Consider the following 18,824-nt stretch of genomic DNA (forward strand, 5'->3'; position numbering starts at 1 on the left):
AGTGCCAGGAGCTACTATTGCACTGTGTGTTTTTTTAAGACCAAAAATGTTTTTGCTTTCTGACAATGTTCTTTTTTAGATTGATAAGTGCCCAGCCGCTTTCTCAACAATTAAGTTTAACAAAAACGTGACAAAACATGCATTGACAAAGCCAAAAGGCAGGTGGAAAACGCATAACTATTGGCTTTGTCAATGTTTGTTTAAAAGTACATGGGCAATTAATTCTCATGGAAAATTGTTCACATCAGTAATATGTTCTAAAATACAGCTTATGGGCCATGGATCTGAAAAATCGTAACTAATAAATGCTTCTCATTGATGTTTCCTTGATGAAAGTAATAAAGTTGAAGTCACAGAGACTGCTAGATGGGTTAAAAAGACATCTTTGTATGCCTAGGTCTTTTTATATTTCATATAGAGCTTGTTAGCAGAAATGTACATTTCCTGAATAACTATTCATAATTCACTATTGAGTGCAAAGGGCTTTATGCTCATTGCGAACAGAGACACGTTTCAAAACTGGGGGATACTGCCTATCACAAGAAGGAAACTTAACAATACGAGAGAAATACATCAAGAGAGACAACTTCTAGAACCTTCGATTTTGAATGCACAAATCAAAAAAGAAGATTAGACACCCTCTGCTTGTGCCTTAAATCTAGGGCGAAACCTGCTTATTTAGAGATAACGGCCCAAGGGGTTGGCATAGAAGATTTGGGTGCATAGTTCTTTCACAGTACACATCAAGGGAGCAGCCAGAAACCTAAAAGACACACCACTTTGAATGAAAGTTCGAATGGCACCAAGCCAAACATCTGAGCCTGACCCTCCTTAGAAGAGCTCCCTTGCCTCTTCTATTCGAAAATCTATCCATTCATCCTTTCACCTTTCCATCCACCCACTGATATCCACCATTTCAGCTTCATATTCTGTCATCCTTTTATTCTTTCATCCATCATTCCATCTTTCACCTTTCCATTCACCCACTGGATGTTCCACCCATCTATTCACACAATTTCCTAAGCATGCGTCCATCCATACATTCAATCATCATCCATCCATCATTTGACTTACCGATCCATCAATAAAGACTTTCATCTATCTTATTGATAATTTTGTCCATCCATCCTTCCTCTCAAATTTCCATTTGCTCTGCCTGCCATCCATCCACCCATCATCTCAGATTTCCATTTACTCTGCCATCCTTGAATCCATCCATTCTCTCACCCACTCATCCCTTCACTCATCTATTCCCCATCCACCCACCCTTTCACTTACTCGTCCATCCATTTTTACACCCACCCGCCCATTCTTTCATCCACCCATTCATGCATCCTTTCACCGACCCATCATTTCACCCATTCACCCATCCGTTGTTTTACTCATTGATCCTTTCACCCACTCATCCATCATTCTTTCCCTGTTCTATCAGCCCATCTTTCTTTCTTTCTTTCTTCCTGCCTTATGAAAATTATGAGCTTTTGTCTGCCAAGTTACAGACATAAGAGGCTCATAAAAATTCCACCCCCTCTGTAGCTACTAAAGCGTGTGTGTGTGTTGGGGGCGGTGTTCATGATTACCCTGCTAATTGTTCTCCCACTACTTTGATAACAATAACATAAACAAAATAAACTGTTCAGACTTTCTATTTTCTAGGCAGATACTTTAAAGAAAATACCCTTCCTACAGCATCTCCTGGCCTGACAGATGGAGCAGGCAGGATGTTTGTGGACCATGCCCAGGGATAAAATAAAAGGGTATAATGCTGTTGCCTGCCTTCTTTCATCCTGTGACCAAACTAACATTTAGGAAATAGGATATTTACCCTCGCATGACACTTATCACACCTCTGATGGAAACAATGGAGAAGTGAGTGTTAAGCTAAGCAACCTGGATCACTGCACCGCCAAGGAACCATCAATAAGTTTCCTTTATCAGGCTCTAAGACTGGCTGGGTTCCTCTGACACACTGCCTGCATAAAACATGGCCTTGGCAAGGACATGAATGTAATATTTCAATCATGAGCATATGTTCAGAGGATTCTTGATAACAATTCTGTGTATACCAGCATAGGAGACAACATAATAGAACGAGATGAAGCAGATATTGTTAAAAGAAAAGATTTTGCATGGGTATATACTAGATAATCTAAGATAGGTAAACTGATAGTAGCAGCCACATGTTAAAGGACAGCCAACAACTAAACTAAATACTGCTTTAATCCCACAGAGGATTCAGGCGGGTGATTAAAAAAAAGGGATTTAAAAGGGTCTGATTCTCAGTATTTATATATAATTTACACATACTTGGCAGGAAGATTGGTCATTAATCCGATTTCCCACTTTTCTATGGTGAATTATACCTTCTGTCAACAAAGGACTAGGTTCGTTTTAGCAGGGAATGGTTATCAGCTAAAAATGAAAAAATAAGTAAATAAACAAATTTAAAAAATTCTAAACCAATCTATATATAGCAATAAATGTATGTCTTTCACATTACATATATATTTATATATTAGTACATACTAAATATACTTTACTTTACAAAGCATATAAGTGGATGAGTGTGCGTATATGGCTTTAGCCTTCTTTCTATCAAAACACATATATGTCACAGTATGTAAATTGGATTATAGGGAGACTACTCGTAAGGGTATTGTAATAGATTTAGATATGTTTAAAAAATCCTATATATTTAAAAACATATGTGTGTGTATATGTATATATATATACACATACATATACACACACACTCTCTCTATATATATATATATATATATATATATATATATTCACTGAAAAAAACATAGGTTTCACACACGTTATAGTTAGGAATTAGCATTTAAAAAACCTTGCAAATTCACTTAAAAAACCATAGGTTTCACACATGTTATAGTTAGCTGGGCATTTCACTCGTGAAAAACCATTGAAATTCCCACGTTATAGTTAGTGCAGGCAACTATAACTCACGCGACCGCAATCCTCTGCTGATGCTAATACTGTATTTAGACACTTATTTACCCATGTCTTCTTCCATTAATTTTTATCTATACATATATTACAATTTTTTTTTTTTCATAGACACATATGTCATCAGTGATGTAATATCTGACGTCATCAGCAGAGGATTGCGGTCGCGTGAGTTATAGTTGCCTGCACTAACTATAACGTGGGAATTTCAATGGTTTTTCACGAGTGAAATGCCCAGCTAACTATAACATGTGTGAAACCTATGGTTTTTTAAGTGAATTTGCAAGGTTTTTTAAATGCTAATTCCTAACTATAACGTGTGTGAAACCTATGGTTTTTTCAATGAATTTGTACGTTTTTTTAAATGCTAAGTTATGTATTTATTTATTTTAAGGTTTTTCACCGTGCGCGTACCGTGCGCGTACCGTGCGCGCACCGTGCGTGCGCTGTGGGCGCGCGGTGCGCTTCGCGCACCACGCACCCACGTTACGTAGTTCGCGGAATTTTTCCGTTTCTACCGTGCGCGTACGCTACGCGCACTCCGAGATTTTTCGTAAGAACATTAAAATACATTTTTGCCCTTGGGGGTCCTTCTGGGACCCCCTGATTAAGGCTAGGGGGTCAGGAACTGTCCAGCCTGCCCCCTTTTCACGTTATCCACCTTTGTTTTTCACCCTCTCAGACTGCGAGAGACAAAATGGCGGCCGACACTTCCTGGTTTTGACCGATTCGAATGTTTACTAAGATCTAACAACCAATCAGAATCGCGCACGTCAGCGTGCGCGTACGGTAAGGATTACCGTACGCGCACGGTGCGCGCCTATAGATATATATATTGTTTTAAATGCTATTTTCTCAGGAAATACTGAACAGATTTACACCAGACCTGCAAAAGGCACATCCCTGACCTGAGGACTACCTCTCTGCCAAATTTCAAGTAATTCTGTTCAGCCGTTCGGGCTGCAGCTTGGACTAAAGTTCCTATGGAAAAATGCATGGGGAAAACGCGTTTTGGGACCCCCCCTTTTTCTCAGCCCCCTCTTGACGAATCCCCCCGAGACTTTTAGGGAAGGAGCGGAGTGGAGCGCCCCACGCCGTTTCTTGATAATATGCCGCTGAGTTATTATAATGTAATGCTTTTTCTTCTGCTTAAAAGCAGTGAGGCAACGCCAGCCGCCACTGGATTTATGTGCCCCCTGTACATGAAACTGCACTTCCATTTATAAGCTGACACCTCAATATGGGGAGAGGGGGGAAACAGCTTTGTATACTTGGCCACAATATACTTGTGCATATCAGACCATGTCGTTATTGCTGCGTCTATGTACATATCGGTTTGTATAAACAGAGGAGCATAAGCCTGGTTCTAAATCCTTACTAAATATCATGTCTGTATATGTATTCTTGCTTTCTTATCAGTACATATTTAGATGTGCAATTATGTCTCTATACATGTACATATTACTTTGAATTATTTTTAGAAAACAAAATCCATTCCCTTCAGTCTTTACCACATCCCTCCTCTCTCATACATCTCAAACCTTTCTATAAGAAACCCCCAAACATCTTTTTCAAATGTTTCCTTTCACAAACCTTAGAAACTTAACACAAGTAACCCACATGGAAATAATGAAGCACATGTTACTATCCCACTAACTATTTAACTCTAACCTTCGGTTCTGGAGTAGCTTGCTACTCAGTGCAAAGTGCTTCACTGCCTCGTTAGGGGTAGTAAGCGCTATATAAATACAATTTACAATTAAGATTAGTTTGAGCTGTGAAAGTTTCTCACTCCTTAAATAGGAGATGTGCTCTTCGAGTAAAGGTGTCTGCAATGTCACGAAACACAAAAACAAAAAGTTCATAATAGGATTTTTTTCATAATATATAGATACGTCTTTGAAAATGACTCTTGTTGTTTAATGCCATTATTTGGTAGTATTCATAGAGTTTTAAAGTTAGCTGCGCCTCTCACCTGTGATCAGGACAGTTTTTCCATCCAGTCTCTTGGTGGCCATGCACAATCTCCTGTCCTTCAGTCGCCTGAGCAGCAGAACACAGAGCAGGGCCAGCAACACCGCACCCAGGGCATACATGGTTATGCCAGGATCTCCGGTTTCAATTACTCTCGGGTGAAGGATCAACCAGGAAAGAAAGTTGCGACCCCCAGCCCGGAGATTTTCACAAAGTTTAATCGCCCCTGGAGGCTGCCTTGCAATGTGTGAAGCTGAGGTGCAATTAGTACTTTTTTAAATTGTATGAAAATATGTTCGAGCTGGCCCAAAACTCAGTGCCGGGAAGCAGGATAGTATACACAGATGCGGACAACTCAGTCACTGCCTGGCTTCGTTCCCACTCGGGAGCACCGACAGCAGTCCTTTATCCCTAAAGAGCTGCATATTCATCAATATGTGTATTAACAAAGGGCATCACAGGCCTGCACCACTCTCGAACCTCAAACCTCACTCACACCACCACTGTAGGGTTAAACCGGAATCAGTGACCGGACCTGCAGAAGGCTACACACTACACACGCCTCTCTAAAAAGTGCACAAGCCAGGATCTCTGCAAAATGTAGTTTGTGTCCAGACAACTGCACACGCTTCGACCATGAACCTTACACAGCTATGCTGCCTATGCCTTGGATATTGTATCTTTATGGGCAACACTTCATCCTATAACAATACATGCGACAGTCGCTGTATCTCCAGAATAGATACACTTGGCTCCGACAAGACCTTTACTTGCATACTGCTGTCGTCTTCGATACTGTATCCTTGGGGAACACTCGGCACAGTTACTTTAAATCTGAGAGGTGCACACATACTTCATTATTCGTTCCTTTATAGAGCTGTGTTTTGCTTGGTCTATCGTGTTACAGGCACCGCAGACCCTGCAGTTACTTTACTGTACATGTACGGAGAGGCAGGCGCCTCTCGTTCGTTATATCTCTTCCGGGCAGCACACCCTTACCGCAGGTGTGTGCTTGCCTCTGTGCTGTTCTCATGGGGTTGCACTCGACTACGCCACACCCGTGTGACCGTCCTGCAGCGTTGAAGCCTCTGTATACTCCTCTTACAATAACCCGAACCGCAATGTTATTAAAGCGGCACGAGCCACATGTTACAATGAGAACAGTCCGCTGCTTTACCGTAATATTTGGTATTTTATCTAATTTGTGCAAAGCCTCTGCTCTTCGTACATTTTCGGAAAAAAGGCAGGTGTAAAATTTTCAGAAATTCGCGAAAGAGACGGTCCTCTGCTTTTCGGCCGCTTTCGGAAAATAAACTCCTCCCTTGTCAGACCAGCCAGAAGCAGCAGATCCCCGAAATCAGTTTCTCGCCGAGCTTTATCGTTCGTGGCTTTTACATTTTTTGACGCTTTTGCAGCGTTTTCAATTCCCGTTTCTAAATCATTTGTTCATATACCGTTGGATGACTAAGTACAGAATGCGGAAATTGGAGGAGATAGCCAATGATACACAGTAACTGTAAATTCGACACACTCGAGGGGGTCTGGTATTTTATCCGGCGCGACAAAAAGGAAGGAAGACTAGAGCGCGGATCTTGTGAGAATATGGCGGCCATGCTAGACGAGGAGAAGCTATTTGTTTTTGTAAGCAAGCTGGAGGAAGTGTTGAGTTTGTACAGAAGGTCATTGCTATCTCAGTTGGCAGACTGTGGTTTGTATGCCCTCAAAACCAACAGCTTTGCTCTTATTAAAAAGTCATACTTTAGAAAGTGTTTAGGAGAGAGGGTGCAGCCAAAAGACTCCAACCACTTTTTTGTGAGAAAAAGGCTGCTTTATTGAAACAGGTACACATTACAATAACATACCTGGCAGCTGTTAAAACAGACTGCGTAAGATAGTAAATGTCATGGTGTGGCACTGGTAACCCGAAAGAAGGAATACGCATTTGGTTGTAATGTCAAGTTTTATACATGTCAATAATTCTTCATTGAAAAAAACCAAAAAAACAAATACCTGGCAACTGCCTTACAAAACTAAAACCTTGCTATACATCCGATACCTACCACCTGATCACACCCCCACCCCTACGATCCCCCCAACATGCCACACTCTGCAATTAACACATTACAATGTATTGCAATTAAAAATACACAATTCTATTAAACCTACATCCTATGCCTGCAATTCTGAAGTGTAAATATCCTACAACTGAACCTTGAACTACCTGCCTATCCTTTCCCTGCCCATGGTTCCTAACTTTCAATGCCAACCAAACTTCTGCCAAACCCTGGCAAACTTTGCAAACCCCGCTAAGCACCTGTTCCAAGCGACAACTGCAAGCAAGACCTCTTAACCCCTGGTCAGAGTAACTGCACTCCCCTCGTACAGCTATGCCATTAAGACACTTCCCTCAGCCCCTTCTGGTGTCCCAGGTAGGTGTTCGAGGCCCTCCTCCACTTGCAGGCTCATGCCTGCTCCTCATCCCTGGTGGTCTAGTGGAAGAGCCAGCTTTTCTGCTAGTTCGCTGTGTGTGTGTCTCCCTCTTTCTGTCTTTGCCTCTCTGTGTCCCTCCTCTCATTTGTCTGTTGCCTGTTTTTCCCTGTTGCCTGTTTTTCATTTTTTGCCTTATTCTGTCTTCTGCCTTTTTCTGTCTTCCTCTGTTTTTCCTGTTGCCTTTTCTCCGCTGCTGCTGCCCCGGCACCCCCCAGCATGTTCCCACACCTGCCTCCCACTTGCTCATTCTCCCCCCCGACCCCTACTTAATGGCAGCTGCTGCACGCCAAGGAGAGCAAGACCTCTGACCTCCTAGTCAGAGTAACTGCTCTCCCCTCACACAGCTCCACCGATAAGGGTCTACCCTCATCGCCTTCCGGTGTTCCAAGTAGGTGTTAGAGGCCCTCCTCCACCCACAGGCTCCTACCTGCGCCTCATCCCTGGTGGTCTAGTGGAAGAGCGTGCTCTTCTACTAGTCCGCTCTCTGTGTGTGTTCCTCTTTCTGTCTTTACCCTCCTATTATTTGCCTGTTTTTCCTGTTTTTCTGTCTTCTGCCTTTTTCTGTCTTCCTCTGTTTTTCCTGATGCCTTTTTACTACCGCTGCTGCCCCTGTGGCCCCTCCCCCAGTGTGTTCTCACTCCTGCCTCCCAACTGCTCCCTCTTCCCCTAACCCCTACTTAATGGGGGCCGCTGAGCGGCCGCGTGCAGCGGGCGTGACGCTGGCACGCCAAAGGCAATCCCATCTGTGCTCCATACCCGACATCGTAACCGTCATTCCCGATGGATGCAAGATACTGAGGAAAGACCGCCCCAACTCCCCCGGGGGAGGTCTCGCCATTGTCCACAAAAGCTTCCTCCAACTAAAAACAAACACCAACTCGGACGACGCTTCGCCCCTCATGGAACACATCTACTTCCAGATCCTGCCAAACCCCAGAACGTCGCTCCTCGAAACACTCACCTACAGACCGCCTGGACCACGCTCCCCATTCATCAATGCCATCGCAGACTACATCAATCCCCACGCTCTCGCCTCCACAGACTACATACTGCTCGGAGACCTGAGCTTCCACCTAAACAACCTCAGCGATCCCAACACCACCACCCTCCTAGAGAACCTCTTCAACATTGGACTGAAGCACCTTGTTTCCAACCCCCCTCACATGGCAGGACACACTCTCGACCCCATCTTCGCTGGAGGAAACAACATTCACTTCAGTCACACAACGGAGCCTTTCTGGGCGGACCACCACTGCATTCTCCTTCTCGAAACCCACCGCTCAGAGGTGAATGCCACACCTCCTACGCAGACACTGGAACAAAATCACAGAAGAACACCTCACCTCCACCCTCAACTGTATTTCTCCTCCTACCATGACAGATGCCAACACAGCAGCAAACAACCTTCACTAATAGATCGCCAACTGCGCCAACACTCTCACCCCCCTCCAAAAACTCAGCCAGACGACACATCACGAAAGCCATCTGGTTAACCATGGACCTCCGAGAATCCAAGCGCTCCTGCCGATGACTGGAGAAAACATGGAGAAACAGCAAAACCCCACAAGCATGCTCCGCCTACAAGGCCGCAACCACGGCACACCACCAACTCATCAAATCAACTAAGAGAAGCTTCACCCAAGACAGAATCCTCTCCAGTTTCCAAAAAGGGATGGAGGTCGCAACCTGGATGAGCAGAAGCTGCCTGAAGCTCAACACAGAGAAAAGAGAAGTCCTCATCCTCTGCTCCACCCCCTCTGCATGGGACAACACCTGGTGAACCCCACCCTCGGAAGCCCACCCACCCCTACGGACCATGCTTGCAACTTCGGCATCATACTCAACTCTTCACTCATCATGAACTGCCAGATCAACGTTGATTCCTCCACATGCTTCAACACCCTCAGCATACTCGGCAAGACCTTCAAATTGATCCCCACGACTCCAGGAAGACCGTCACCCACACACTAATCACCAACAGACTGGACTACAGAAACTTACTCTATGCCGGAATCAACAAAACACTCCTCTGCAAACTCCGGACTGCCCAGAACGCCGCAGACAGACTCGTCCTCAACATCCCATGACATGACCACATCACCTAACAACTCTGCGTTCTCCACTGGCTCCCTGTCGAAAAAGAATAGCCTTCAAACTGCTCACACATGCCTTCAAAACCCTCCATAACACTGGACCCCAATACCTCAAGGAAATAGTTTCTTTCCACATCCCCAAGAGAAATATCCGCACTGCGGACCTAGCCCTAGCCATGGCCCCCCACATCCCCATGCACATCCACATCCACAGGGCCAGAGCGGGTGGCAGATCCTTCTCCTACATTGTGGCCAAGACCTGGAACGAACTCCCCCTCTGAATCAGACAAAGCCTCACACTGCACCTATTTAGAAAGGATCTCAAGACCTGGCTCTTCGGATGACCACGGAGCTGCTCGAACCCCCCACCAGCACCTTGACACCCTCACGGGTGAATAGTGTGCTTTAAAAACCCTGACTGATTGATTGATTGAACTTACCCCTTGTGCACCAGTCCCGATCAAAAAGGCCAACAGGAGAAAAAATGCCTTTCCAATGAACCTCCCCCCCAACTTTGAATAATCTTAGTGATCGGAGGGCGAGCAAAATTCCTGCTATGCTAATCCCTGCTTCCAACCACCAGGTCACCAAACCCAGAATGGTGGCAGAGATCCCAAAGGCCCTAATATTTATAACCCTTGGGCTACACTTGGGCTACAAATGTGATGCCCAAATCAGTAAAAAATGTCAGTCTCCTGGACTGCTCCACCCTCCCAATCTGCCATAGGGGCAGACCTCCATCCCGTCAGCTTCTCCCCAAAAACCCGTTAGCAGAGAGGGTGCAGCCAAGACTCGAACCACTTTTGTGTGTGAAAAAGGCCGCTTTATTAAAACAGGTCCTCATTACAATAACATACCTGGCAACTGCCTTACAAAACTAAAACCTTGTTATACATCCAATACCTACCACCTGATCCCACCCCTACAATCCCCCAACATGCCCCACCCAGCAATTAACACATTACGAACATTACAATGTATTGCAATAAAACATACACAATTCTATTAAACCTACATCCTATATCTGCAATTCTGAAACTGTAAATAACCAAACATCTCCAACTGAACCTTGAACTACCTGATTCCCATTTCCCTGCCCATGTTTCCTAACTTTCAATGCCAACCAAACTTCTGCCGACCCCTAGCAAACTTTGCAAACACTCGCCACTCAGAAAAAGGGGGGTGCCTACTACCCTTTTTCTGCCCCCCTCTCTTGCTAACAACAATTCACATCCTCACATGTGCCGCTGCTCATTCAAAGTTCTAGCCAGGACTTCCCTGGTCTCTAGAAGGTAAAGATCCATTCCCATCCTAGAATGGTGTACGCCATCGTCCCCTAAAAAACTCGACTCAGAGTGGCAAATCCTACCAAAACTGAGCCCCCTACAGAAACGAGCCATTTCACTCTTCACCTTCCCCTTTGCCCTGTCTACTGCTCCCGGATTTACTGTCCCTCTCCACACCCTCTAGGCCACAAACTCCACCCACAACACAAAACACCCTGCTGACTGCTGCTTGACAAGTGCTAAGACTTTTTCATGCTGCACATCAGCACTATGCCTTTCTCTTTGCACAAGACCAAAATATCCGGGCACTGGCCGCCCACCATCATGCTATTTAAACATGGGCCCAGCTCCTTCCAACACATTTCCCCTTTTCCTTTCCTCGTAATTTGGAACGAACACTCATCCAATCCAAGGTTCTGACCAAAGTAGCTCGGTCGAGCTTGTACTTGAGCCTATTAAATAAACGAGTGCCCCACGACCCAAATAGCCATTTCCTTCTTCTCTGTGCTGGACACAGAACCTGAAATGACAAAAATGTATATAAATCTCGCATATTACTGTCCTCTGTGCGCGCTTACTCCCCCAACCCTCTCACATAGCGCCTGTAATATTGTGATAACCAGCGACCCAGACACATAATTTCGTCCTGCGCCCACCCCCTGTTGCTTGCTTCTGACGCTGCTCCAATTCGAAAGGAGTGAGTCCCATATACCAACCCATCAACCCCCAAACGTTGCAAGGCTTTCCACAACAATGCCAATAACTGGTGTGCTGTCACTCTGTCCCCCTTGGTGTGCTTGAAAACTGCACCCTGATAACCCAGATAAGCCCGACCATTGCCATGCCCTCCGAAGTGGGCACGTGCGGAGGGATTCCAATGCCTGTAGTACAACCCATTAACTTTGCCCCCTCTGGTCTGTCTTAGACCGGCTCAACCATATCTGGACCCAGCTGTTGTGCATGACCACGTCCTGTCAAAAAACTCCCCCGCCTATTTCTTTCCTAGAAATTCTGACACCCGAAAGGCCCCAAAAAACATCCACACCATCAAAATGGAAAAAAATACACTTTTCCCCTCCATCTCTGCATAACTACTGCAACACCGCTAGCCACTGACTCAACATCTGCCAGGATAGCTTTTTCCTTCTTTGGGCCCTAGGCCCTACTCCCGTTCCCAACTTTATAGGATTCTCTGACCCAGTGCCCCTGCCAATGGGATAACAGCTTCCCCATGAAAGCAATTCCTGCTAATTTACCAGCAATTGTGATCCTCGATAAGCCTCTGTCAATAAGGTCCAAATGTATTGTATAACATCCTCGGCTCTCAGCCACCCTACAACCCGCCGCTGTGCGCCTGAACGCAAAAACTCTTTCAATGCCAAAGTGCAAGTCATTTTAGTGGATTCCATAAGCAACCTTACCAACAATTGTACCATTCGACGTTGCCTACGTACCACAGATGCTGAGGACTGGGCGTCTGGGTCCTGTCGGCATCCTTGGCCAACTCACAGAATCTCCCCCACTATGAACGAGACATGGCATCTGCAATGCCATTGTCTACTCCTGATACATGCAAGGCTTTGAAAGTGATATCATGTCGCAAGCATCCCAGCCCCAAAAATCTCAACAATTTCAGTACCATGTTTATCTGTGGCGGACTGACAATTTACAATTCCCACTACTCCCATGTTGTCCACCCCAAACAGCACCCTCTTGTGTGCCAGTTCTTCCCCTCAAAGCGTCACTGCGACCACTATGGGAAAAAATTCTATGGTCATGCTCCTCCCACTGCCACACACCAGTTTGTTGGCCTTTGCTCCACGCCCCACCTCCCTTGCCAGAACAGCCCAAAACCCAGGTTACCTTTGGCACCTGAAAAAATCTGCACATCCAATTCTAAGTCCTTGTCTCTTGCCAGCTGAAGTCCACTGGATGACTGTAAGAACACGCCCAACATCCTCAAGTCTTCCTTGACTCCGGATGAGAGCCGACTGTGATGGTGAGGTAGATGTTTTCCCGACAAGGCGCTTCCCAACCTCCTACAGAATGTCCTATCTGTCCTCACTACTCTGCAAGCAAAGTTGGGGTGACCCAACAGGACCTGAACTTCTTTAACTTTCACTTTTTCATGAGACAACATGTCCCGCAGCAATGCTAGCATTTTGTCCTTCTTGTCCTGTGGCAAACGCACCTGCATTTCTATTGAATCAATCTTAATTCCCAAAAAGGACAACTCCGTGCTAGGGCTCATCATCTTCTCTGGTGCCAGTGGTACCGCAAGCTCCCCCATCAGCTCTTGGAAATGTTCCAGTGCCTTCTGGCATTCCGTGGAGCTAGGGGAACCCCCAAAGAAAAGTCATCCAGGTAGTGCTTCACCAACTGGTGCCCTGTGTGCCATGAAAACAGCCACTGCAAAATGGGCTGAAACACTCAAACAGCTTGCATGAAATGGAGCAGCCCATCTGCAATGCTTTGTCCACATGCCACTTTCCATCAAAGTGGATACCCAGTAGTTCCCAATCGTCTGGGGGGACTGGAAGCAGCTGAAAAGCAGATTTTATATCACATTTTGCCATTGGTGCGGCTGCGTCCGCCGTCACTACCAGTGACATGGCCAAGCCACCTGATGCCTAAGACACCGTGGCCGCATCCTCATCAATGAAGTCATTGACCGAATTCCCTTCCGGCCATGACAGATGTTAAATCAACCTGAATTGTCCTAACTCCTTTTTTGGCACTACTCCAATGGGAGATATAATCGACTTCTCCATGGGCCAGTCCTCAAAAAGACTTGCCATTATACACTCCAGCACCTCTCTATCAAGCTTGTCCTGCAGTGCATGTTTATTTTCTGTGGCTGATCATACATTATCTGCCCATCTCCTGATCATGGTCCCGTGTACCCCACCCAGAACCCCTCCCAAAACTCCTCCCTTAACACCCTTGCTTCCCCTTGATTCTCATAGGACTGTAGTCAGAACTCCAACTTTTCGACCCTAACAGAAGTATGAGCCCTTGCACCCAGCCCCTTGTGTGCGCACACCTCCTTGAGCATCCGAACATTTCTGTTGGTGGCCCCCCGCATCCCTCCTGGCTGCTGCCATTGACGTCCTCCCTGATGGTGCCCTCCCTCTGCCCCAAAGCAATTGACCAGGGCGTTCCGACCCCCACGCTTTGAGCATTCATGGCGAAATTTAAAATATACGCGTGTGCATAGCCCTTTATTGAAGTCACAGCAAGCCCATCCTGCTCCTGGCTGACTCTTCCCTGCTACCCCACCCTTCCCTGGGGGGTTACCCCTGAAGAGCCGTTAAACTATGGCAGCCCACTGGCTGTGAATATTGTCCTCCCCATTTTGCTGCCCCATTGTGTGTTGCCACAAATCGGTATCGAGCTCGCCCCATTTAGCTTCGTGGGTCCCATGCTAGGCGCGCCCTGAACTCCCTGTCTTATTGGGCCTACGGGTATCCACCTCCTATGATTTGTGCCTTCCTGATAACGTCCATATGCTTAAACAGAGCCACGCATCTTCCAGATATTTTTCACAATAGACGCTTGCATAAATTAGGAATGCTGCAGTCCAGTTCTCTTTTGTCAGTGGCAAATTCTCCACCAAGATTGCTAATATTTCAGGAAGGGTACAGAATCTGTCCACGAAAGGGGCACAAGCACAATGACCTATGGCCCTTTAGGTGAGTGCACTAATTAATTTGTTTTTGAGTGAACTGACCATTGTGTTTAGATTTGATATACCATTTGCCATTGATTGCATTAGGTCCACCAGCAGTTGAAGCTTGTGTGACTGTGACTGCCAGGTTAGTTGTTGGTTGGTGTGGGAAGAGCTGAGTTGGTTAATGTTAATATTGAAGGATCCACCAGAGAGGTGAAGATTCTGGCCTTGACCAATGATATAGTCATATTTCTAAATTCTCTTTATGTGGCCAAGTTTCATCCAGCAGCCTAACATCTTCATCACTTAGGTCAAAGCTGGCATAGTAGTCCATTTTGTCCAACCCTGCATTGCATTCCAAAACACCATCTTGAGTAGAAGTTGAGGATATTTCTATCGTAGGTCTGTCTGGTAGTCTCCCAAGATTGGCATTACTGTGATGCACTTGACCCGTTGTCTCTGTCACTAGATTGGAAAAGGCATGATGGGTCCCTAATGCCAATGGATTGTAGGGGACAGAAAAGGTAATGGTTGGTCCTTTGTCTTTACACGCAAAGCAAGCAGAAAACTTTGCAGAAGTGTAAGTTAATAATGGTGCTGTCCTAATAATGGCTATGCCTATTATCTCTGAATTATCACTTTGAACGTAAAATGCATTAAGGTAGAGCACTAACTAAACACACAAACAATCTGATCCAGATTTAATAATCACAATTTGTTTTGTGTCTTGTAGTTTACTCTGGTACTAGAAACTTCATAGTGACTTACTTGTAAAAGTAATCACACCGTACTTCTCAACAGACTAAGAGTCTAAATCGATGTCCTTCCTTATTACTGATTTTTTTGTTCCGCAGGGAGAACAATACCAGTACCCTTAGTAGGAGTGTGTATCAAGATCAAGGTGTGGTTGAATGACTGAATTAGTTACTCCTGAAGGTGGAATAAACCCAGAGGATATGCATTAATATCAATAAGGAGGACTGAAGTCTGCTGTATCAAAGAGAATCAATAGTACAACTACGATCTAAGATATTGACCCTGCAATCTTCATCATCTCACAGAGGTTTTAGAAGTGAGATCTGGTGATCGATCATGTCATGGAAGCTACAATACAAAAGTTAGCATAAGGCCAGTGAGAACTGCAACATTTGACAGCTAAGTCCTTCCAGCAAGCCATCAATGAGGAACCCCAGGAAGTGCTTTTCCATTGCCAAAGCCCATGTGCACCACAAAGTAGCATTATCAGAGCTTCAAAAGTATTCACCAGTGGATGATCTGAAATACTTCTTTGCCATCTTTGAGCAGGTAGGTACAAATGCAACTTTCCCCCTAGGAATTTAGGAGCCATTGCATTGCTCCACTCCTGACCGAAAAGATGCAACTAATTTATCAACCTGCCCCCAACAGTGGCACTACAGAGTACACCAAAGTTAAGAATGCTGTTTTAGAATTCTTCTGTTATGAGGATGAGACATATTGTTTATAGTTTGCATTTGAGACACCTGGAAAAATATATTTCAGGATAAAAGCACTTCTAGACACATTGATACATTCTCCAACCAACACCAAACATGAGATAATGGACAAAGTGACATTACAATCTGTATTACCCTTTGCTCTCCCAAAACCTTGTGCCTACCTTACCCACCCATACACAACACTAGTTTAAACAACACACAATCCCAACCCTGCAAGGTTTGGTTGACCTTTCATCTACATACCAACAAGCTATCAGGAAGCACAAGTGCATGACACAACACAACAAGCATTAGCATAGCCAATAGGTCTCTGTTAGAACTGGGATTTCTGGTTGGCTAAGGCGTACGCCAAAGCCAGGCAGAAACCACCACTCTAGTCAGGGCAAGGAAGTTACACGCCAAAGATAACCCCTGCTCACCCCCTTGGTAGCTTGGCACGAGCAGTCAGGCTTATCTCTGAGGCAAGGTGTAAAGCGTTTGCGCGCGCACCCAGCAACAACACCCAAGGCCCACCACAAAGGAAACTCCACACAAGGTATTCTATAAAAATAGCCTTTGTATTATACACAACACATTAGATAAAAACACACACTTTACAATGTGCCAACAGGCACGGGCAGAATTTACAAGGGATTATATATATATACAGGGGACAGGGCCGCATGGACCACTGTCAAGAACCAGCACTTTTAGAATATAAAATTACTGTAGCACAAAATACACATATAACACACAACCAGTAACTACTGGTGACAAGAAAGTATCACCTACGCAACCCTAACCACTTTTAGGAGAATACTGCGCAGGGAACTAGGACCTCACTAGCACCACCTGTACTAGTAGGAAACAAACAACCACCTAAGTATCACTATACCTATAGGGGTAAACACACATTACACATGATGCCTAAAACATTCAGAGGTGTAGGGAACGAAAACACATGATGCATAAGACATTCAGAGGTATAAGGAAGGAAAACACATGATGCATGAAAACACATTCAGAGGTGTAAAGCACGGCACATGACGCATCGAAATACATTCAGAGGTGCAGGTAAGGGAAACACATGATGCATAACAATACATTCAGCGGTGTAAAGCAAGGAGACTCACATAGGCCACCACCTGTGGCAGTTCCTAGGCCAACTGGCCTCGTTGGGGCTAGGACACCCTGTGTCCAGTCAAGCTGCGCCAGCTGCGCAGACTAAAGCAAAAATACCCCCAACCTAAACGTTGCAGCTGCCCACTAAGTGCTGGGCAGCTGGAAAACGAACTTCAGGCACTCTGCGTGCCTCTGGAGCCCCTCTGGGCTCTGATCATTAAAAATGTGCCCTCTGGAGCCTTCGTGGCTCAGCACAACGTTGGAGCCTCACTGGGCTCGAGAAACAATCGTGCTCCCCTTCGTTTGGAGCCTCGTGGGCCCAAGACAGCCGGAAATGCCTCCAAGAGCCTCGCAGGCTCTAAACAAGAAATGCCCCCGTCGTTGGAGCCTCACGGGGCTCGGAAAGAATGGTGCCCTTCACGCTGGAGCAGCCCACTGCCTTCTGGGGCCGCTCCGGTGGCCACTACTCGGCCAGGCAACGTTGGAGCCTTCACGGGGCTCTGACACGGCCCCCGCACCCCCAGCGCATGCGCGGAGTCCCCCAGCCCTGCTACACACTCACCGGGCTGATCGGGGACTCCCGCGTTGTCTCTCCTCCCGGCGGACGCCGAGGCTTCCTTGCAACGCGGAGGGGCAGGCACCGACAATGTGCCTCGCGCCCCCTCCGCACCAGCTCCGGCCGCACTTCTCCTCGCTCGGGTCCAGCGCGGGGTAGGCTCCCGCCTGGATCTTCACTGCACAGGAGCGCGGGGTAGGCTCCCGTCCGCTTCCTGCTTCCGTCTCGGGACCCGCCCCCAGGCCTGCCTGACTTCCGGCTGAAGCCCGGCCGCGGCGGTGAATTCCTTGGCAAATGAGAGGGGTAGGCTCCCTCGCCAGCGAGCACAACGGCGGGGTGGGCACCCGCCGAACTTGGCAGACACCGTCAGGATCGCGGGGTGGGCACCCGCTATCAGATTCCCAAGCGCTCACAGCGCTATAAAGCAACACAGCGCTCCCAGCGCTATGAAGATAGCAAAGCCCAGAGAAACAGCGCGCACAGCGCTCCCAAGTCCAGGAAGCGCTCCCAGGCGCTACAAGCAATGTCCAGCCACAAAAAAAAGGTCCCTCAGCGAGCAGGGGGCAAAGGCTGGGCCCAGAGCCAGCTCACAGGGCCCTCCAGCAGGGAGGCAGTCCCCAGTGGCGGTCTCTCCTGGCGCCCAGCAGCAGCAGGCCCCCCCTCAAGTGGATCCTGCAAGAGAACAACATGTAAGGGGACACAGCCCCTTTTTATACAGTACAAGGCTTTGTCTAAGGTGCAGGGAAGGGGCGAACCAGTTCCAACAGGTTCCTGAGCACTTTGTTTTGCTCAGCCCCTCTCCCTATTCACTGGCAGGGCTAGGGTCATTAGACGCACCACAGGGGCCGGCACCAGCATTGTGTGGGGGAAGCCCTGTCCTATTCAGGACCCAGGTACACTCCTCCCCAGCCATCAACATGCTAACTCCCCATTCACCACTGGGTGACTCCTCCTGACTCTGGGGAATTCCCTAGTCCGTCACCTGACCTCACCAGCCAATCGCCAGACAAGCCACACATTTCAGACTGCACACTGAAGTGCCCACTTCTAGAAGTGGCACTTCCACACTAGGTACATGCACGCCGCACACATCAACGCGCAGCATTCACTCACACGAGTCCGCACATACCAAACACGGGCCTGCACACCCCACGCATCAGGAACTACCAGGACACATACATTCCCCCATGCATTCCTATGGGAGGG

The 18,824-nt window shown here is 46.7% G+C and overlaps 1 protein-coding gene across 1 annotated transcript in view; it reads right to left on the minus strand.

Moving 5' to 3' along the window:
* Positions 1–6,458, minus strand: part of LOC146783971 (retinol dehydrogenase 12-like) — a 94,389-nt gene extending 87,931 nt beyond the window's left edge. The window contains exon 1 of the mRNA XM_085633514.1: positions 4,946–6,458. Within this exon, the coding sequence (XP_085489640.1) occupies positions 4,946–5,066 (121 nt within the window). The 5' untranslated portion in view covers positions 5,067–6,458. The remainder of the gene's footprint in view (positions 1–4,945) is intronic.
* Between the last annotated feature and the right edge of the window lie 12,366 nt (positions 6,459–18,824).

This window comes from Triturus cristatus, chromosome 11 (genome assembly GCF_964204655.1).
Source record: "Triturus cristatus chromosome 11, aTriCri1.1, whole genome shotgun sequence".
In the NCBI taxonomy this organism is placed as follows: Eukaryota; Metazoa; Chordata; class Amphibia; order Caudata; family Salamandridae; genus Triturus; species Triturus cristatus.